The sequence below is a fragment of the Scyliorhinus torazame genome, chromosome 7 (genome assembly GCF_047496885.1).
Source record: "Scyliorhinus torazame isolate Kashiwa2021f chromosome 7, sScyTor2.1, whole genome shotgun sequence".
NCBI classification, from domain to species: Eukaryota; Metazoa; Chordata; class Chondrichthyes; order Carcharhiniformes; family Scyliorhinidae; genus Scyliorhinus; species Scyliorhinus torazame.
In genome coordinates, this window is record NC_092713.1 from 84,991,056 (window position 1) to 85,013,553 (window position 22,498).

Here is a 22,498-nt window from a genome sequence, read left to right on the forward strand (position 1 = left end):
TTCAGACCTGGTGGTATTCTTTGGGAGCAGTGTACAGGAACCTCACCCAGGCGGTGAATCCCGCTCCTAGCCCATACTGTTCCAGTATCTCGAGGCGGTAGATCCATTCGACTCTGTCAAAGGCCTTTTCTGCGTCCAGGGAGACAATCACCTCGGGTGTTTTCTCCCCGGGGGGGGATCATTATCACATTCAGCAGCCGCCTGATGTTCGCTGTGAGCTGCCTACCCTTGACAAAGCCCTCTACGGCCACCTCTGGTACGCAGCCCTCCAGCCTTTTGGCCAGGACCTTTGCGAGTATTTGCGCATCCATGTTCAGCAGTGAAATGGGTCTGTATGATCCACATTCCGTCAGCTCTTTATCTTTTTTGGGTATTATTGAGATTGTGGCCTGCGCTACCGTTGGGGGCAGCGTGCGTCCTGCCAGTGAGTCCGCGAACATGTTCCTTAGGTATGGGGCCAGGACTAGTGCAAATTTTTTGTAGAAGTCCGCCGGGAACCCGTCGGGTCCCGGTGCCTTCCCCGCCTGCATGGAGCTGATGCTCTCCATGATTTCCCCCAGGTCTATTGGTGCTTCCAGCTCCCCCCGTCTGTCTTCCCCCACCACTGGCAGTTCCAGTCTGTCTACGAACTGTTTCATTCCAGCATCCCCGTCGGGGGGCTCGGAGGTGTACAGTCTCCGGTAGAAGGTCTCAAATGCCCGATTGACCTCCTTTGGCTCTGTTACCAGTCTGCCTTTGCTATCCTTAACCTGCGCTATTTCCCTCGTGGCTGCCTGCTTTCTCAGCTGGTGAGCCAACAGGCAGCCAGCCTTGTCTCCGTGTTCGTTGAAGGTCCCCCGTGTCTGGCGGAGTTGGTACACTGCTTTCCTAGTGGATAGCAGGTTAAAGTCCATTTGCAGCTTTTTCCTCTCCGCCAGCAGCTCTACGGTCGGGGCCTCGGAGTATTTTCTATCGACTTCCAGAATGGAGTCGACAAGCTGTTGCCTGGCCACCCTCTCTTCCCTGTCTCTACTTGCCTTGTAGGCTATGATCTATCCTCTGATCACGGCCTTCAGTGCCTCCCAGAACGTGGAGGGTGAGACCTCTCCATTTTGGTTGTTACTAACGTAATCGCCTATGGCCTGCAATATTTTTTGGCAGAAAGCCTTGTCAGCCAGGAGGTCCGTGTCCAGCCTCCATGTGGGGCGCTGGGCACGGCCTGTCTCCAACCTCACATCCATATAGTGTGGAGCGTGGTCGGAGATAACGATCGCGGAGTAGTCCGTTCCCGTGATCCCTGGAAGCACCGGTTTCCCCACTGCAAAGAAGTCGATACGGGTGTATACCTTGTGCACCTGCGAAAAGAACGAGACCTTTTCTCCCGGGTGCAGGAACCTCCATGTGTCCACCGCCTGTTCCATGAAGGCCCCTAGCTCCCGAGCCATGCCAGACGTTTTCCCCGTTCTGGGGTTTGATCGGTCGGTCAGTGAGTCCATCACGCAGTTAAAGTTGCCCCCCCTAATCAGTCGGTGTGTGTCAAGGTCGGGGATTTCCGCCATGGTCTTCTTTATTATCATAGAATTTACAGTGCAGAAGGAGGCCATTCGGCCCATCGGGTCTGCACCGGCTCTTGGAAAGAGCACCCTACCCAAGGTCAACACCTCCACCCTATCCCCATAACCCAACCCAACACTAAGGGCAATTTTGGACACCAAGGGCAATTTATCATGGCCAATCCACCTAACCTGCACATCTTTGGACTGTGGGAGGAAACCGGAGCACCCGGAGGAAACCCACGCACACACGGGGAGGATGTGCAGACTCCGCACAGACAGTGACCCAAGCCGGAATCGAACCTGGGACCCTGGAGCTGTGAAGCAATTGTGCTAACCACTATGCTACCGTGCTGCCCTGACTTCTGAGTCGTCCCAGTTGGGAGTGTACACATTTACCAGTAGGACAGGTGCCCCTTCCAGGACACCGCTGACCATGACGTACCTTCCCCCTCGGTCCGTAACTGTCTTGGTTCCCGTAAACCTCGTCCTGTTGCTAATTAATATTGCTTACCCCCCTAGCCCTCGTCCCGTAGCATGAGTGGTACGTCTGTCCCAACGAGCCCTTCTTTACCAGCAGTCAGTCCTCCCTCAGGTGCGTGTCTTGTAGGTATAATGTCTGCTTTTGGGCTTCTTAGGTGGGCGAACACTCTGGATCTTTTCACTGGGCCGTTGAGTCCCCTTACATTCCAGGTAACAATCCTGGTGGGGGGTTTCTGACCCCCCCCCCCCCCCCCGGTCCTGTGGGATCACCCATACTTACCTGGTGGACGCGGCCCTGCACTGCGGGGTTTCCCTTTGCTAGGGGGCCGTCCAAAATTGCCAGGGTCACCGCTCTCACCATGGGGTCGGGCTCCAGCGCTCAGGGGTTTCCCTTTGCCCAGGGGGCACCCTAAGTGGCCACCAGCTGTGTGTACGCCACACGGGTGCGCCCCTGCGCTCTGGGGTCTCCCTCCGCCCTCATGCCCTCGAGTGACTGTTAGCGGCGCCCTCATGATTGCTCGCCCTGCTCCCTGCCCGCCGAGGCCTATATCTGTACTGCTTCACCCTTCATTTTGATTCTCTTTTGTTCTGCGTTCTCCCCCAGACTCCTCTTCTCCCCCCCCCCCCCCCCCCAGCCCCTGTCCCTTTGTTCCCCCCCTGCGTTCTCCCCCCCCTCCCCCTTCTGCCCCCCTCCTTGTGCCAGACGCTCCCCCTCCCCTGAGAGGGGCGCCGTGACCCTCCTTCATTCCTGCCCTCCCGTGCTGGCCCTCCTCGCTAGTACGGTGGCCCTCCTCCCAGTATTTGCCCAGTTTTGGCCCTGTTTAAACTTTCTCCTACTGGCCCTGGTCTTGCCCTCCTCCTGTTTGCTTTCCTCACCCTCATCGCCCTCGCTCACTCACTCACCCCCCCCCCCCCCATTGCATTGAGCGAGGAGACAAGCTCTGAGACAAGACAGCACAGGCCCACGCAAGGCATAACGCACATGTGCACAGTTCATGAGTCCATTGTCCTTGTTGCGGTTTGTCCTCCACTCTTTGTTCTGGTTTTCCCTTCCTTTTCCGTCCCCATGTCTTTCATTGCGGTTGCATGTGCTCCTCCCCCAGCTTGTTCGCTCTAACGAACTCATCAGCCGCCGCTGGGGTGTTAAAATACAGCTCTTTCCCCTCAAATGTTACCCAGAGTTTGGCCGGGAATAACATCCCAAATTTTACCTTGCTTTTGTGCAGTGCTGATTTCGCCTTGTTGAATTCAGCCCTTTTCTGTACCACTAAATTAACGTTCTTGAGAAACAATGAAGTGTTGCAGTAATTCCAAACAGAACAGATAAACATCTGCTGCTCTGCATCGTTACCATTAGTGATCAATTTGGCAAACTTTCAGCAGAGGTTTCAGGATGGCCTATTCCCTATTGCTTCAGGGTGTTAACTAATTTTGGATATCTGATGCAGCACACTTAACATTGGATACTTGAAAACTTCATGTTCCTGGACCTTAACCTGACCTAATCCCCATATTATAATTATCGTTGAAGCTGTATGTTATCAGATTTATGCCAAACAGCATAACCAGGCATGATTCTACTTATGTACATTAGCAACAAGAAAATCGGAAAAGTAAGGCTCCTGTGATGTTGAGTAACATTGATCTACCGCTAAGCAAAATATGATTCCTGAATTGCAACATTTTAGGAGAATTTGCTTCAATTTCAAGCACTAGCTTCTTTTACATCTTGATTGGAAAGGAAAATTAGGGAGCCACAGATTTAAGATTTTCCCTTTTTGTCACCATGGCGTTTTTAAAAAAGTGAACATATGGGTAGAAAAGAGGCAACATTAAATATCTATTAAATTAAATGGCTCCCATTCTGGGTAAATTTAAAGACACACTTTGCTTTTCATCGAAATATGAGCTAGATTAGACCTGAATTGTTTACATCTTTGAAACACATTAACAAGAAAATATATACATACTCAATGTGTTAATCACATACAAGAAAGTTAACCTGAATGGAATGCAACTACTGTGGAAAGATGCCAGGCCCTTTATACCACCTTATGGTCACCTTATGGGAAAATATAATTGTATTTTACATCAATAAATCACCAAAATAATAATTATTTGAAAGATAGAAAAGGTTATAGTAATCAGCAAAGGACATAATAATTTGCCGTTTCTTCAATAAAATTCCAACACTTGACCATGTTATAAAATATTTTCAGAAAATGTTTTCTAATTTATAACGTATTGCTGCAGTGGACAAAACTAAATTTAAAAAATCAAATGCTTGATTAAATTTGCATGAATTATTCACATTTTTCTGTTGATGGAAGTGGAGAGATTCGAACAGCCAACTCCACTGCCACAAGGAAGTGTGCCACGTGCTTCTGCAAACTGACGTTCTTGTGGCATTTGTTATGTCTGCACACCATTGTGCTGTAACTGCTTCACAGCACCAGGGTCCCAAGTTCGATTCCCAGCTTGGGTCACTGTCTGTCCAGAGTCTGCACGTTCTCCTTGTGTCTATGTGGGTTTCCTCCAGGTGCTCCGGTTTCCTCCCACAAGTTCCGAAAGACGTGCTTGTTAGGTGAATTGGACATTCTGAATTCTCCCTCTGTGTTCCCGGTTTGACAGTAGGAAATTGGCACCGAGAAGTCAAGTCATTCAGAAGAGGAAATATTTGTATGCGTCAGATGTTTAATGTATGGTACTTAGATGTATAAAATTACTTCTATGGTCTCTTATTAAGTTGTTTATACTTAATAAGTGTGCCTATAATTAGTATAACTGCATACTTCTGAGCTCTTTAAATTGCTTTATTACTGTAAATGCAATAATACTTCAAATATACCATTCTCCCTGCTTTTCTTACAAAATGGAAATAGTAGAATATTTTTTAACTTGCAACATAATGTTGCTAACTTTTGCCTTAGTTTAATTGCTCTGTTTTATCACCTTTGCTCTTGAGTCGCCAGGTATCTTTCTGATACCGCCACGTGGTTCAAGTCCGAGTAATGATCAATAATCCAATACACCGCTTAGTAAGATTTAAATCAAAGCACATTTATTATACACAGTAATCACTACTCACGTATAAATTCTACGTCTAAGCTACTTCTACGACTAACAGGTCAATACTTAACTTGGAACTGGCCCACCAGGTCAGGGAAACGAATGGCCTTTCGTTCGGGTTCTGAGCCTGCAGGATTCAAAGTTGGTACAGATTGGTAGCTAGGAGCGCCTATCTCGTAGCGAGCGTTGAAGTAAGACTTACTAGATATCAGCGATGGCTGGACCGGTCACTGTCAAGGGTTAGTTCGCGTTGCTGAGTGACCCGGTCAAGCAGAGAAGCAGAGGGCCGATTTGAACTTGGGCTTGATTCTTATAGTCCCCAGGGGCTTCCCGCCTTTCGGGGCGGACCCTGTACCTGGTTCTAGGTGATTGGACTTTGTCCCAATCACTTGGTTCGATTTTCTCCAATGCTGGAGCGGTTCCCTGATCGATGGACGGTCTTGAGGTGGTCGTTCACCTCCCATTGTGTAGGCTTCTGCTGGCGCCACGGAGTCTGGTTTGGCTTTATGTGTCTAAATGTTGCTCATTGTTCCCGGGGATTGCTCATTAATATGCAGATGGCTGGTGTTTTGTTATGCTGATGGTTGCCGGTATCGATCTTGTCTGGCCTTTCCAGAGGTAAATACGCACTCAACCTGCAGCTGCTCGTTTGTGTCCTGTTTGCTGACTTTCCCATCAGCCTTTGCCATTCGCCATTTTAAATCGGGAGTTAGCCATTTTAACTGGCTACGATAAAAACAAAAAAGAAGCATTTCTGAAATCAGAATTGAAAAAGAAATGAGAATTTGTGAGATAGGTTGAATGTAGATTTGAAATATTGGGCACAATTCTTCCCAAAAATAACTAAGTGTCATCTCTGGCGGGAAAAGCGATACGATTCCCTCGGGGTGGGTAGGCATGATCCCCCCACTTAGTCATGATTTTCACTGGCATTGAGTGGGGCATGACCGAAAGATGCCAGCAGGTCCGGCTCCTCAGAGATTGGGTGGGAGCATTGCTCATCACCTGAAGATTCATCGTTAAGCTGACTTTGAATATTTCAATTAATTTAAGTGAATAGTAATCAGGGGCGTGAACCTGATTACGTCTGCTGGGAGGGCCTGGAAACATTATGAACTCTTTGGCGCCTGGTGCAAATTCGTTTCAAGCCTCTTCTGGAATTCTGCCAGGATTTGCGCTGTGCGCAACGTGGCCGGCAAATCGCCCCATAATTGTTCATTTCACGTTATCTGTCAACCTGAAAGAAGACCCATATATAGGGCTGGATGCTCCACCAGCAGGATGCTCCGTTTTGCCGGCAGCCCGGGGGTTTCCTGACGGCGTGGGGCTGCCCCACAGTGGGAAACCCCATTGACCGGCCGGCGTAACGGAGAATCCCGCCGGCGGGGTGAAACAGAAATGTGGCGGGGCGGAGAATCCAGCCCTTGATCTCTAGAAACAACTGCATTTTATTGATTGTGAGATTCTGATGAACTGCTTTATTTACAGTTTTTAAAATTTGTGTTAGCATGCTACAAAATGGCAATTGCATTTTTAAAGAGAGTTACCTTATTTTAATTCTAATAATTTATGTAATCATTAACATAGCTTCAATTTTCACCCTAGGACTCCTGGAACAGCAAGCAATTCTTGGCCAGCACGGTGGACACCCAAGGAGAAAGACCTTTTTGAGCAAGGGCTGGTAAGCGATTGAAGGAACTATTAATCCAAATGATAGCTTTTACTCAGGCTCGATTCTAGTCTGTTTTGACCTCCAGGACAACAACTGGGCCTGGCCCTACTATGGACATCAGTGATTAGAGAATTAAGAGCCGAAGATTCGACTAGGGTTCTTGCTCCTGATCATTACATTGGTGACGAGTGCATATGTGTGGACCCTGGGTGATTATATAATTTGGCTTTGCTTTGATGATGTTCTTCATGGTCTTGTAAACTCTTAACACTCATGGTTTGGCAAATACATTAAGAATTGGCAATATATTGGAGAGCTGTCAGTACCAGTGAAGCCATGCCAGCAAACATCAGTGATTTGGGGAGAATGGAGATAATTTGTCACAAAGTTAATTTTCCAATAATATAGAACAAGATGTTTTTGTAGCCCAACGTTTGCACAGATTGTTCTGTATTTCATAACTTGCCACATGTAACAACTATATTTTGCTTACATTGCAAATAAAGTGTAGGTTTTGAGAAAGAATGAGGGGCAGTTCGATTACTGGTATATTTTTATTGACACAAAAAATAGGCAATAGATTTTTTTGAATTGTTGAAAACATGAGTGCAACACTAGGTTAGCTCTCTGTCCTTGGGGTTGAATCCATTGACATTGACATTGGCAGCACGGTAGCACAAGTGGCTAGCACTGTGGCTTCACAGGTCCAGGGTCCCAGGTTCGATTCCCCTCTGGGTCACTGTCTGTGCACGTTATCCCCGTGTCTGTGTGGGTTTCCTCCGGGTGCTCCGGTTTCCTCCCGCAGTCCAAAGACGTGCAGGTTAGGTGGATTGGCCATGCTAAATTGCCCTTAGTGTCCAAAAAGGTTAGGTGGGGTTATTGGCTTACGGGGATAGGGTGGAAGTGAGGGCGTAGCAGTCTGGAGCTGCTATCTGGAGTTGGTTTAGCACAGGGCTAAAGAGCTGGCTTTTAAAGCAGACTAAGGCAGGCCAGCAGCACGGTTCAATTCCCGTACCAGCCTCCCCGAACAGGCGCCGGAATGTGGCGACTAGGGGCTTTTCACAGTAACTTCATTTGAAGCCTACTTGTGACAATAAACAATTTTCATTTTTTTTCATTTAAGTGGGTTGGTGCAGACTCGATGCGTCGAATGGCCTCCTTCTGCACTGTATGTTCTATGTTTATGAATGAAAATCTCCTCTCTCGGAGACTTCCGGTGGCGGCTATGAAGGAGTAAGTTGCACATTTGGTGGCTCCCGCTCGGGTCGGACTTTTGGACTTTTTCCCCCGATTTCTACCGGACGTGAACTGTAAAACTGAAGACAGAGGCAATTGTGTACTGAATTCCCACATCGGTGCATGGAGAGAGGGCCTAGAAGTGCTCGTAAAGGCAGAAACCGAAAGACAGAGAAGGCTTGGGCTGAAGCTGCAGCGGGAGACAGCATGGTGGAGGACCGGACCTCTCTGGATTGTCGACCCAGCGGTCAACGAAGCATTGATGCAAGTTATTCAGGAAGGCTTTGCTGAGCAGAAACGGGACTGCTTAGACCCGGTAAAAGAGTTGATTGAGCGGCTGGAGCTTAGATTGGCCGCCCAAGATCGGGCGATCCAGAAGGTGGAGAACGCACTGGTTGAGCAGGAGGAACATCAAACTGCAGTGGAGTTGGAGGTGGGGATGCTGAGAGACCAGCAGAAGAAGCTCCTGGAGAAGGTGGAGGACCTAGAGAACGCCGGCAGAACTTGAGAATAGTTGAGCTCCCGGAGGGGTCCGAAGGAGCGGACGCTGGGGCATACATCGCAGGTATGTTTGAGAAGCTGCTGGGGGATGTGGCATTCTCCCGACCCTTGGAGGTGGACAGGGCTCACAGAGCACTCGCGAGGAAGCCGCGAATGGGAGATCCCCCGAGGGCAATGCTGGTGAGATTCCACAGGTACTTGGATAAGGAGCACATTTTACAGTGGGCCAAGCAGACACGGAGCTGTAAGTGGGACAATAGTGTCCTGTGGGTTTACCAAGACCTGAGTGTGGAGGTGGCCAGGAGAAGAGCAGGCTTGACCCAGATTAGGTTGATCCTTTTTAAGAAAAAGGTGAAGTTCAGACTGTTGTATCCGGCCCGTCTCTGGGTCACGTACGAGGAACAGCACTTTTATTTTGAGTCGCCTGAGGACGCGCTGGACTTCGTGAAAAGGAAAGGCCTGGTGGTGGACTGAGAACTTTTGAACTTTGCTGCAACGTTCATGTTTGGTTTTTTTCTTTCTCTGTTCTTTTTTTAAAAAGTTTCTCGTTTTTCGTTTTGTGGAAGCTGTTTGTAATGCCTTCTGTATTGATTTGGGACCAGTGGCAGAGCTGAGTGAGTTAAGGTTTTCATTTGCACTGTTGGGAGATGGAGGTGTGCTTGTTTAGATTTTGGTGTTTTTCTGTCGGGCAATTGTGTAGGGATTGTTTGATGTTGGAGTATGTTTGTATGAGTGGTGGGGAAGGAACAATAGGTGGGAGACTATACGGCGCCAGGGATGGGGGCCACCAAGCTAGCTGGGCAGGCTAGCTCACGGAAGCGCAGTGGGGTGTGTGCATATGTTCGGTTTATCAAAGGGGTTGGGTTACAGAGTGTTGATACTGGGAGGGGAGGGGGGGGGGAAATGTTCTGCTGACTAGGGAGGGACTTGGGCCAAGGGACAGAGAGGAGGTTGGGGGCGGAGGCTGCCTGGAGGCGGGCCGGTGGAGGCGCAGAGCATGGGCTGGAGGCGGGCCCAAAAAAGGGGATGGCTGAACGGGGAAGGGGGGCAATGACCCCCCCCCAACTAAGCTGATCACCTGGAATGTTCGAGAGTTAAATGGGCCGGTCAAGAGGGCATCTTGTTCGCGCATCTTAGGGGACTAAAGGCGGACGTGGTAATGTTGCAGGAGACGCACCTTAGAGTAACTGACCAGATTAGATTGAGGAAAGGCTGAGTCAGTCAGGTCTTTCCCAGGTAAGGGAGGGAGATGGCTTTTGCACTCTGTTTATAGTTTCATGTACATTGTTTATTGTGTTGTTATAATACCAAAACATACCTCAATAAAATGTTTATTAAAAAATAAAATTTCCTCTCTGTCATATAAAGATCCTGCATTAAGTTACTGAAGCATCTCCAGTCAGTTCATAGTGGCTGTATGTGCACAGCACAAATAGTTCTCAAATTGGCGCTAACTTGTTACACAGGGGTCACAAGTATTGCTGTATAGGAAAATTGCAGCAGAGAATCATCTTCAGAAACTGAAGTTAAGGCATAGTTGTTGAGATTTTAATTTGACCCTTGCTGTACTCAACTCCCCAACAATAAAGAAATCACAATGCATAAATTCTGATTTTGGAAAACCTGAATGGCGTGTTCTTTCTCATGCCAAAGGGAAAGACAGCAGAATTAACTATAGTAGGAATTATCCAAGAACATAGATTTGTATTGTACAATTTACATTTATTTTAAACATTTATTAGGTCAGAATACAGACCTAAATGTTTTCGTCATTTTGGATAACAAAGACTTTTGTCAAAAATAAGAGACCTGGGAAAAGGGCTGGATTATTTTCAACACCACTTGTAACACTGACCAATCAGATAATGTGTCAATTGAATCAACCCATTGATATGTTAAACCTATTTGATAGTATAGCTAATTTTGTGGGAGTCATGCTGTTCTGCAGCTGACTGATGAAAACTGCAGGAGGTTGGTGATCACATTTCAATGATTATAATGGTTAGATGTATTACCGTTACCTTTACGACCACCGCCACTTAAGCCAGAAAATATTAGCATTGGTGGGCTCTTGGTGACCTGGTAGCAGCACAAACTATTCATTTTAGCAGTGCATTAATGTTGCACTGTTTGCTTTAAGCAATCCATTTTACCGGGTAACTGTCCGTGTCTGCGTGGGTCTCACCCCCATAACCCAAAGATGTGCCGGCTATGTGAATTGGCCATGCTAAATTGCCCCTTAATTGGGAAAAAAAAGAATTGGGCACTCTAAATTTAATTTTAAAAAGCAATCCATTTTATGAACAGATGCACATATGAACATACAAATTAGAGGCAGGTATTGGCCATGGGGGCCCTTGAGCCTGCTCTGCCATTGATAAAATCACAATTGATCTGATTATAGCCTCAAATCTACTTTCCTGTCGACTCCCCATGCCCTTTGACTCCCTTATCAATCAAGAATTCATCTAAAACCAAAACAGAAAATGCTGGATAAATTCAGCAGGTCTGGCAGCATCTATGGAGAGAGAAACACAGTTAACGTTTCAAGTCCATATAACCCTTTCACCCATTAGGCTACACTTCTTTGAACAGCTTCTAATGCAATTAAATCCTTTCTTAAGTTAGGAGACCAAAACTGTACACCGTACTCCAGATGTGGTCTCACCAGTACCCTGTACAACTTTAGCAAAGCTTCCCTCTTTTTGCATACGATTACCCTTGTAATAAACCAGAACATTCTATCTGCTTTCCTAATCACTTGTTATTCCTGCATACTAACTGTTTGAGATTCATGTATTAGAGCACCCAGATTCTGTATGTGTATAACTTCAGAGGCGCAAGAAAGAAATGTGCATATGACTAATTAAGTTTTCAAATTGAAGTCTTTGAGATAATCACATAACTTGTGAATCAGGCACTTACACTGCTGTCTCATTCTATTGTGACACCATCACCTGCATTTCTTGATAGTGGCAGAAAGCATTTTGTCAGTTTTTGTGTTGTCGTCTAAAACTTTGAACTTAATCTATTACAATTCAATAAATATTACAGGATGAATGCAAAATATATTGGATCTCAATGTAGTCAGTATATTTTAGCAAACTTAGCTTTGTCAATTTCAGATTAGAGTCATAAATTAACTGGACATCCATATTTATCAGTAACTGTTATTACTTTAATAACAAGCAAGTTTTAATAAAAAGGAAAATGCTGTGATTAAGTGTGATTATCAAAAGATTCTTGTCTTATGTGTTAATATGTATTGATTCTACCAGCACTTTCCTCCGAATTGTATTTCATTTTCAATGCCAATGATAATTTTAATAACCATTAAAAAGGCCTAGAAAGGTGTTTTCCTGAAGGCCCTGCAGATATACGAGGCTAAAGTATTGGCCTAGATACATAGAAGATAGGAGCAGGAGGAGGCCTTTTGGCCCTTCGAGCCTGCTCTGCCATTCATCACGATCATGGCCTAATCCAGCTTTCTCCCCATCGCCTTTGATCCCATTCTCACCAAGTGCTATATCTAGCTGCCTCTTGAATATATTTAATGATTTAGCATCAACTACTTCCTGTGGTAATGAATTCTACAGGCTCACCACTCTTTGGGTGAAGAAATATCTCCTCATCTCTGTCAGAAACGGTTTACCCTGAATCCTCAGACTGTGACCCCTGGTTCTGGACACACCCATCATTGGTAACATCTTCCCTGCATCTACCCTGTCTAATCCTGTTAGAATTTTATAAGTCTCTAAGAGATCCCCCCTCATTCTTCTGAACTCCAGCGAGAACAATCCCAACCTAGTCAATCTCTCATCATATGACAGTCCTGCCATCCCTGGAATCAGTCTGGTAAACCTTTGCTGCACTCCCTAGAGAGCAAGAACATCCTTCCTCAGAGAAGGAGACCAAAACTGCACACAATACTCCAGGTGTGGCCTCACCAAGGCCCTGTATAAATGCAGCAACGCATCCCTGCTTCCATACTCAAAACCTCTCGCAATGAAGGCCAACATACCAATAGCCTTCTTTACCTAAGCCTGCTGCACCTGCATGCTTACCTTCAGCAACTGGTGCACAAGGACACCCAGGTCCCGCTGCAGACTCCCCTTTTCCAATTTACAACCATTCAGGTAGTAATCTGCCTTCCTGTTTTTGCTTCCAAAGTGAATAACCTCACACGTATCCAAATTATACTGCATCTGCCATTGATTTGCCCACTCGCCCATCCTGTCCAGACGGATACACAGCAGTCCTATCAAATCTAACCCCCAAGTGTACATTCTATTATAATTAGTACATATTGGAGCAGTCATTGCTAAATGTAATAGATTTATTGAGTATTCAAGCCAAATATCTATTTTGGTATCATGTCTAGTTTAACATTATTTTAAATGTTTTTAATGGTATATGCATGAGAACAAAATAGGTGAATCTTTTACATTAATACAATTTGGAAATTTTTGAATTAATAACAAAATGTCAGGTTTTATTTCATTTTTATAACAAACTTCCCTTGTTAATTTTGGAGGCTCTAGTAGGTGTGATGGGGAATTAGTTTCTTCAATGACCCACAAATGTAAATTACTCCTGTAAAATTGATGCCTACTTTAGGTCAAACTGTTATTCTTGTATTACACTTAGGAAAATAAAGGTCGTTTTAAGATAGTTATATTTTTACTGATAAACACTAGGAATAAGATATAGTTTAAATTTAATGTTTCTGTGTAAGAGAAGGTAAAACCTATAGTTAGGTTCATGCTGGACAAAGGTGTTTGTATGTGTGGCCTTTGGTTTCAGTTCCAACTGTGTTTCTATTGTGCTTATAGAGGGTCACGGCATGAGAGTAAATAAAAGGCAGAAGCATGTGGGCATTGCTTAGCTACAGTGGCCTTTTCAAGATAGGAAGGCTTTTAAGTTTTAGCTGAATTTGTTTGCAGTTGAAGATAGGTCACCGAGGAGTGAATATGTCTAAAATCTGCCAGGAGACGAAAAACTGGACAGGACAGGACAAGGTAGCTGCAAAAAGGCAGACTTCCCAAAGTACCAGATACAATCCAGACATCCAGGGAGTAGGGACAGAAAGAATGTCTTAAGAAACTGAAATTAAGAGAACAAGTACCAAGCTATTGCTCAGGGAAACATACAGCAATCAGCTATACAATCTGTGCAGATTTATTTTCCATTTTTCACTTCTTCCCCCCACACCCCCTTCGCACTCCTGCGATGAACAGCTCCTCAAACACGGTCACAAACATCCCCCACCTTTTCTCAAGCCCCCCTGCAGAGACCCTTAACTCAGTCTTTATCTTCTCCAACCACAGGAAGTCGTACAGGTCACCCAACCAAGCCGCTACCCCCAGTGGCGATGCCGACCGCCACTCCAGTAAAATTGTAAAATTCGCCGCCGTGTAATCAGAGAGGCGAAGGCCACGACATCGGCCCTCCTCCTCTCCATGACCTCCGGCTTCTCTGTAACCCCAAATATTGCACCAAAGGGTCTGGGTCCACCTCCTCCACTATCCTGGCTAAAATCACGAACACTGCAGCCCAGAATCTTCCCAATTTTTTGCAAAGTTTGATGCCATCTTAATAGAGTCTAGGAATCTATAGTGAAGGCAATTGTGAACTGCTTGTACAACAGTCAAGACAAAGAAATCCTGACGGGTAAGTGGTAAAATCTAGACATGCGATTCTTTGCTAAAAGAGGAATGGAAGCTTTGTTTAAAAGAATCATTTGGAAAACCAGGGCTGGATTTTGGAATGCAAACTGCTGATAGAAAGCAGTTTTGTGAAAAGAGATTTTAAAGCATGTTTTCTAGGAGTGGAGTTTGGAAATTCTCATGTGACAAAAACGCATGGGATTAGAGGTGGTATATTGAGATGGATAGAAACCTGGTTGGCAGGCAGGAAACAAAGAGTAGGAATAAACTGGCCTTTTTCCAAATGGCAGGCAGTGACTAGTGGGGTACCACACCGCAGGGATCGCTGCTGGCACACAAGCTAATCACAATATGTATTAATGATTTTGATGAGGGAACAAAATGTAATATCTTCAAATCTTCAGATGCTACAAAGCTGGGTGGGAAGTTGAGCTGCGAGGAGGATGCAGAGATCTTCAAGTGTGATTAATGACTGTGTCATTAGATCTGTCTATTGAGTTGGATGATCAGCCATGATAGGTTGAGTGAGTTGGCAAATGAATGACAGGATAACTTGGATAAATGTGAGGTTATCCACTTTAGTAGCAAAAACGGGAAGGCAGATTATTATCTGACTGGCCATAAATTGGGAGAGGAAGGAGAAAGAAGGTTCACCAGACAGATTACTGGGATGGCCGGACTGACGTATGAGGAGATGTTGAGTTGTTTAGGATTGCATTCACTGGAATTGAGATGAATGAGGGGGGATCTCATTGAAACCTATAAAATTTGAACAGGACTAGATAGGGTAGATGCAAGAAGGATGTTCCCATTGGTGGGAGTGTTCAGAACCAGGGGTCAAAGTCTGAGGATATAGGGTAGCCCGTTTAGGGTGAGATGAGAAGAAATATCTTCAGCCAAAGGGTGGTTAGGCTGTGGAACTCGTTACCACAAAGTAGTTGAGTCCCAAACATTGTGGACGCATTTACGAGCCACATCGCTCCCCATAGGCGCGTGACGTGGCCGGTAGATCCCAGGTGAGGCCTCCCGCGGCTTCCTAACAGCCACGACACCTCGCGGGATCTACCCAAGTCCCACGTGACGTTGGGATCAGGAGCCCGGCCACACTGGGCGGGACCAAGCCTCACTTGCGTTAGGTAGGCCTTAAACCTACTTAAGGCCTACTTGATCGGGATCTACCAGCCTCCCCAGGGAGACTCCAGCTGGGCACTGTTCAGTACTGGTCCACTGGTCTACACAAACGTGGACCAGGTATCCAAGGCCATGGTGGCACTGCAAAGCCGGCATGAGCACTGTCAGGGTGGTAGTGCAAGAGTGCCCATGCCAGGGTGCACTGATGAGGGTCAGGGCCTGAGGGGGGGGCATGCCCATGGAAGGAGGGTGGAGGAGGGTATGAAGGGTGGGAAGATGCAGGGTAGGTCAGAGAGGGCCTCTGGGAGGTTGGGGGAGGTGACAGGTGGGGGTCCTGGAAGGGGAGGTCTGTAAGAGGGTGGGGGGGGCTTAAGGGAGTGGTGCCCAGGGACCCCGTAGCGAGATGTCCTCACTTGGGGGGGAGAGGGGGGGGAGGGGAAGGGAAGGCATGGGGTAATGCCAGTGTGTGTGGGGGGTGACATTGCCCATGGATGGGAGTGTGGGAGACTTAGCAATCAGGGCACCCTTTCAAAATGGCGGCCCGATTTCTGAGTTCAGTTCCCCAGTGATGAAACAATTATTGTATGGGCTAAATCGGTGAGAAACTTCCCAGGGTCCAAACAGATGACTGTGTCATTAGATCTGTTTATTGAGTTGGATGATCAGCCATGATCAGAAGAAATGGCACAGCAGGCTCAAAGGGCCGAATGGCCTCCTCCTGCTCCTATTTTCTATGCTTCTACCTGGGAGGATTTTGAGGACAAATCCATAGACATTTTGTTGGGTTCAGAGTGGAGAGTATATTTGACCACAGTCAACTTGTGTGTTTAAAGGGACCTTGTGTTACTGAGACCATTGTAGCTTAAGATATATTTTGTAATATGTGTTAACCTTAACATCTGTGTGCATTTGTTAAGTTAAGGAGGGGCAAAGGAGTATTGTATCATAATATAACTTTTCATGCTTAATAAATGTTTTTGTTCTTTTTGTTAAAACTAATTAACGGTCCTGTGAATCTTCCTCCACGTGTTCTGAAAAAGAAGGTAAAAATTATGTGGCAGGATTCTCCGTTGGCCGAAGCCGGAATCGGGTAAAACGATTGGGCGGAGAATTCGGTGTCAGCCGAAAATAGAGGTTGGCGCCAACCGCCAAACGGAATGCTATGCTCCGGTCCCTCGACAGCGGCATGAATATGTTATACGCCGCACAGGGCGTGGGCATGCAAATTGTACAGTAAAGGCTGTTGGGATATTATTAACGGGCCCGACCTGACATTTTCCGGGCCTGACATTTTCGGGGCAGCACGGTAGCCTTGTGGATAGCACAATTGCTTCACAGCTCCAGGGTCCCAGGTTCGATTCTGGCTTGGGTCACTGTCTGTGCGGAGTCTGCACATCCTCCCCGTGTGTGCGTGGGTTTCTTCCGGGTGCTCCGGTTTCCTCCCACAGTCCAAAGATGTGCGGCTTAGGTGGATTGGCCATGATAAATTGCCCTTAGTGTCCAAAATTGCCCTTAGTTTTGGGTGGGGTTACTGGGTTATGGGGATAGGGTGGTGGTGTTGACCTTGGGTAGGGTGCTCTTTCCAAGAGCCAGTGCAGACTCGATGGGCTGAATGGCCTCCTTCTGCTCTGTAAATTCTATAATAATCTAACCCCGATGTTAGGGCCGTCCACGATGTTCCACCTCCGCCAGGAGGAATTACCGATGGCGAGGTTGACTTGTGGTATTTCAAATCGGGACACTATAGTGTGCTGACAATTGTGCCGCTGGCTGCGGAGCATCTGTCAGGGCTGGGGGGAGTAGCAGGGGGCGGCTAGTCGTTGGGCCATGGGTTAAGGGTGGTCGGGCACATACTACCATTGCTGCAGCCTGCAAAGCAGCCATGCGGTTGCGCATGCCGCTGAGTGCCCACTGGGAACTTAGCGTCATGTGTCATATGGGTGCCCCCCCCCCCCTCCCAAGGCAACATCTACGTGGCGCTGGTGCTAGCCCATTAACGGGACCAGAATTACTCTGGGACTGGCACCGCTTTCGTCCACGTAGAACCCTCGCGATTCAGTCTCGGTGTTAGCACTCTCAAATGGAGAATTTGCCTCACGGTCTTTTGAGCCGGGGTTCCGTTCTGGGATCTTCCCGTCCAGATGTGGCATCAGCTGGGTTTGGAACATTACTCAGAAAATCTGCAACTTTGCCCCCCAAATAATTTTCCAGATCCAGAAAGAGTTGTGCTTAAATCAGAATTGAAGTATGCTACAGTCAAATTGATTTCAGATTTCTTTAGTATCAATTTGAAGTGTTTTTATCTGCCAAGTCACACACCCCGTGAAGAGAGCGGAATTTACATTTTCAGAGGTCCCGCGCTACCCCATGTCACCCCCCACCCCCTAGTGATGTTGAGCCCTGCCCATAATAAACTCGAGTCCCACCCCAACTGACATCAAAGCCCTTCTAACTCCGCCGACTCTCAGCTCACACAATGCAAGGCACATAAATCCAAAATCAATGTTTGACAGAGTGCTGCAGTGCTCTTCAACTCATGACAATAACAAGTCTACTGTTGCGAGAGAGAATTGACTGACACCAAAAAATGCAGTAAATTCAACATTCAAAAACAACAAGAAGATGTTGGTTGTTGCCCAGCCCCCTCACTATCAGCCCTGCCTACCTGACCTCTGGCTCTGGTTGAGTCGGCCCGTTCCCGCTGGCCGCTGCTTCCCAATTCCCTGAGACGCTGACACAGATGCCTGCCTTGCCTTCTTCACACCACCCGGCTGCTGCTCTGCTCAACTCACTCGGGTGGTCAAGCCTTGAGCCTCAACGACTAGCTGGTTGTTGGCTATCTGGCCTGGTGGTCCCTGATATTTGTGCTTGGTTTCCCTCCCTCTCTGGAGGTCAAGAGCCACCCCAATGCTCCCCTCGGCAGCCTTTGGCCAGCACCGCTTCCTCACCTCGATGAAGGCTTTGCAGCTCGCACCCCGATGTTAGGTCAGCGACCTAATTTTTTGCCTCGGGCTGTTCGCCGGACCAAATGCCAGAAACCTGGCTGCTGCTTTGCATCTTTACTCAATGAAAGTTCAGAAACTTCTCACGAATTCAGGAGATCCGTGTCTGAACTGCTCTAAGTCTCCATGACCTCTCAATGTCTGGTAAACTGTTTTCTCATTCTAAAGGGGAGCCCACCAATCAGAACTTGATGTTGGACCCGGGTTCGATCCCGGCCCCGGGTTACTGTCTGTGTGGAGTTTGCACGTTCTCCCCGTGTCTGCGTGAGTCTTACCCCCACAACCCAAAAAGATGTGCAGATAGGTGAATTGGCCACACTAAATTGCCCCTTAATTGAAAAAAAAAAGGATTGGGTACTCTAAATTTATATTTTTTTAAAAACGTGATGTGCTATATTGCCTGCTGATGGGTTCAAGAAATTTGAACGAGCATATTAGCAAATTTAGAGCTACCAAGCTCTGATTGGTGTTCCCATGGTGTTCCCATCACAACAGTTACCTCTCCATATCGGGGCCCCCCCATTTGACAGGGCACTGCGCTGGAGTAATGTGTGTTACATTGAAAGTCCGCCTCTGCCCGTGAATACTACTTCAAAATACAGGTATTAGGGAAATGAAGTGGTGAATGCTGAGGCTGCTTTACAGCTAACAGTGTAAGTCATGTCACAGAGTGGGTAGCAGGCTGTATTCATACAGGCCACAATATCCAACTGTCCAAATGTTTTAGACTGCCCATGGCACAACACAAAAGCATCAGCCAAAGCATACTTCACTTTATTACAATAATAAGGTTTAGTCCCATCCTCAGGAGCATATCATTCTTTCTATGGCAGCTGTGTCTTGTTTGTGTGTTTTTCTTCCATTTCCCATATAGCTGCCTTTATGTAGCTTGACATGACTGGCACTAATTTAGATTGTCAAGTTTGTGCTCGTCATATCAAATTATCGGCATCTGTGTGCTGAGGATCTCTGTTCCGTCTGGTCGGAATAATGCCTTTACAGATGACACAGACAGAAGACTTTATATTCCATCAGTCCTGCCTGGATATGACACCCCAGAGTGAAAGGGCAATGTGCTAACCTATTGTACCATCCTGTCCCTTTATTAAGTCTGATGAAAACTGCAGCTTAAGCTCTGCACCACAATTTTTGTTGGATGTGCTTTTAATCGTACATTAAGCATGAATTATAAAACCAAATTTGTTTTACTTTCAGGCCCAATTTGGTCGAAGGTGGACAAAGATTGCAAAGCTCATTGAATCACGGACTGTGCTGCAAGTGAAAAGTTATGCCAGACAATATTTTAAGAGCAAGGTGAACTTGGGCAAAGATAACTTTGTTTTTCCTTACTGTCGTTTTTGGCTCCTCTTAAAGGTATTGCTGGGGTATTATCCCATGAATGCAGCAGCCTTCCAGTATCACGCATGTGCAAGTATTCTTCATGTATTGAGAAAAGACAACATGTGGGCAGACACTTGAAGCATAGTGGCATCAAAGTGGGCCAAATGTGCCCCAGCTAATAAGAGTTGAATGTGGGATTGTCAGAATTAATGTTAAACTGCGTGGCCATGCAACTGGCTTAAAGCCTTGTTCTTTGATAAGTAATGTGTGGGCATAGTTGTGCAAAAAAAATTAAAGGACCCGAGCACTGGGGAAAAAAATGAGCCATGCAGAACAACTAATTTTTAACGGGAATATTGGCCGAAACCCTAATTCAATGCTTCTCACCTTTGTCTGGATCCACTGCAGCCTGTTGAAGCAGCCCCTGCTGTCATGGCTGAGAGCAATTAGCTTCGCACAAATTGATCTGGCACTTGTGATTCCTGGTCTGTATGAACTATTCCCACACTATCAGTACATTTACCAGCTAAGTCATTACCAAAGCTCCACTGCACCAGGAAAGTGGTTATGTAACAAGCATGATGGTGTCAAATAGGAATTTAGATCTTAGCAACTCTTTGGGTGGATATCACTTCTGGCTCTATCCCATTCATTTATTTTATAAATCTTCCTTTGTTGAAGCATGTACTGATACTTTAAAAAATGTATAATCTGCATTTCTTAATTCAAAGTGAAATAATTCAAGTCATCATTCACTTTTATTGTTCTAAATTCCCACTGTCTTGTTTATATTAATTCATGTTATTGTATAATTCAAATGTTTTTAGTACAAAATCAACATGAATCACATACATTATTTAACCTATGTGTCACAAAAAAATCTTTATCAGTATGATATTACTCTTATTCAAAACTATTAATTTGACTATTAATAACAGCTGTGGGGTTTTCATTTGAGGCTTACTTTATCACATGCCACTTATGAAAGTGACACTGGTCACAGCAGATATGCCATTGAAAATGCTAGATATATAAGCCAAATATATTGGGAAATTTTAACCTCCAAATTAGGTGGATTGGTGTCGCTGTTGTCTGCAGTCCTTTGATTTGAGGATGATGTTTACTTAGGGTTGTGGGTTTCTGTCCTAGGTCTTCATCGGCTGATTTTTGACCTGCAGATCTTTGGGCACATGGGGCAGGACATCCAATGAGGTAGTGGGATCTGAAATGCAGGATTTGATTCCTTGTCTTTTCTTCTCTGCTGCCATTAATGTGTTTGGACTCGAAACGTGATGGACAGGTTGTTGCCATTTTGAACAGATGGTAGCACACTCGTCCCAGTCATTTATCTCAATGCTGCAGCACTTCAAGGAGAGCTTCAGAGCGTATGGTAGCGTTTTCTTTGTCCATCCTTGAAACACTGGCCATTTGATAGTTAAGAAAACAGGACCTGGTAGGGGAGACACTTTTCAGCCACTGGACAGTGCCCAGTCCTTCGTACTTGACTTTGCAAAGATTTTACCTGAATGCTTGTGGAGCTGGCTTCAAGAAGAACATCAGCATTTGTTCAGTGGTCCTCCCATTGAATCCAAGGGACACAGTGGAGGCATTGCTGATGAGATTTCTCTAGCACTCTTACCTGTTGCCGATACACAGTTCACGTCTCACTGTAGTACAAAGGTGTGGTGACAACAACTGCTCTGTTATCTTGCAGGTGTCTTTGTTGTCAAGCACTCGCTGCCGTAGTTTGTAGAAAGCAAAGCTGGCCTCAGTTTTTTGTGTCCTTCATCTGTTTAATTCCCCCATGGATACAAACAGAGGGTACTGGGGGTAGAACATAGACATAGAACATACAGCGCAGAAGAAGGTAATTCGGCCCATCGTGTCTGCACCGACCCATTTAAGCCCTCACGTCCACCCAATCCCTGTAGCCCAATAACCCCTCCTAACGTTGTTTGGCCATTAAGGGCAATTTACCATGGCCAATCCACCTAACCAGCACATTTTTGGACTGTGGGAGGAAACCAGAGCACCCGGAGGAAACGCACGCAGACACGGGGAGAACGTGCAAACTCGGCAAAGACAGTGACCCAGCAGGGAATACAACCTGGGACCCTGTCGCTGTGCAGCCACAGTGCTATCCACTTGTGCAACCGTGCTGACCTTAGATAGCCAGGATAGTATCGGCTGTCACTGTAGATTCACATGTTGATCCAGTGTTGGATCTCCTCATCGATGGTGCCCTTTTGAGAGAGTTGGCTGCTCAACATAATCCAGGATTTCTCCTTCATACATGGGATTACTTGGCTGACCAAGTCATAGAATAGAATTTACAGTGCAGAAGGAGGCCATTCGGCCCATCGAGTCTGCACCGGCCCTTGGAAAGAGGACCCCACCCAAGCCCCACACCTCCACCCTATCCCAACAACCCAGTAACCCCACCCAACCCTTTTGGACACTAAGGGCAATTTAGCATGGCCACTCCACCTAACCTGCACATCTTTGGACTGTGGGAGGAAACCAGAGCAACCGGAGGAAACCCATGCAGACACAGGGAGAACGTGCAGACTCCGCACAGACAGTGACCCAAGGAGGGAATTGAACCTGGGACCCTGGAGCTGTGAAGCAACCGTGCTAACCACTGTGCTACCGTGCTGCCCAAAGTCTGGTTTGATATGTTTTGTTTTAGCAACAGGCAAGGATTGACCGAATCTCTTATGTGCAGAATTGAAGAGACAAAATGGATTGCAAATCTTGTGCAGAGTGGGCAAAGAGACAGCAGTTATCCACAAACTGGATATCATGAATATCAGTGCACGATGACAACTGAGGTTAAAGAGTTCTTTATCTCAGCAGTATTCAATA

General features: G+C 46.3%; 1 protein-coding gene across 3 annotated transcripts in view; it reads left to right on the plus strand.

Moving 5' to 3' along the window:
- mysm1 (Myb-like, SWIRM and MPN domains 1) overlaps positions 1–22,498 on the plus strand; it is a 142,553-nt gene that overhangs the window by 38,463 nt on the left and 81,592 nt on the right. For all 3 annotated transcript variants that reach the window (XM_072511000.1, XM_072510999.1, XM_072511001.1), the window contains 2 exons: positions 6,690–6,765; positions 19,508–19,606. In XM_072511000.1, coding sequence (XP_072367101.1) covers positions 6,690–6,765; positions 19,508–19,606 — 175 coding nt within the window. The remainder of the gene's footprint in view (positions 1–6,689; positions 6,766–19,507; positions 19,607–22,498) is intronic.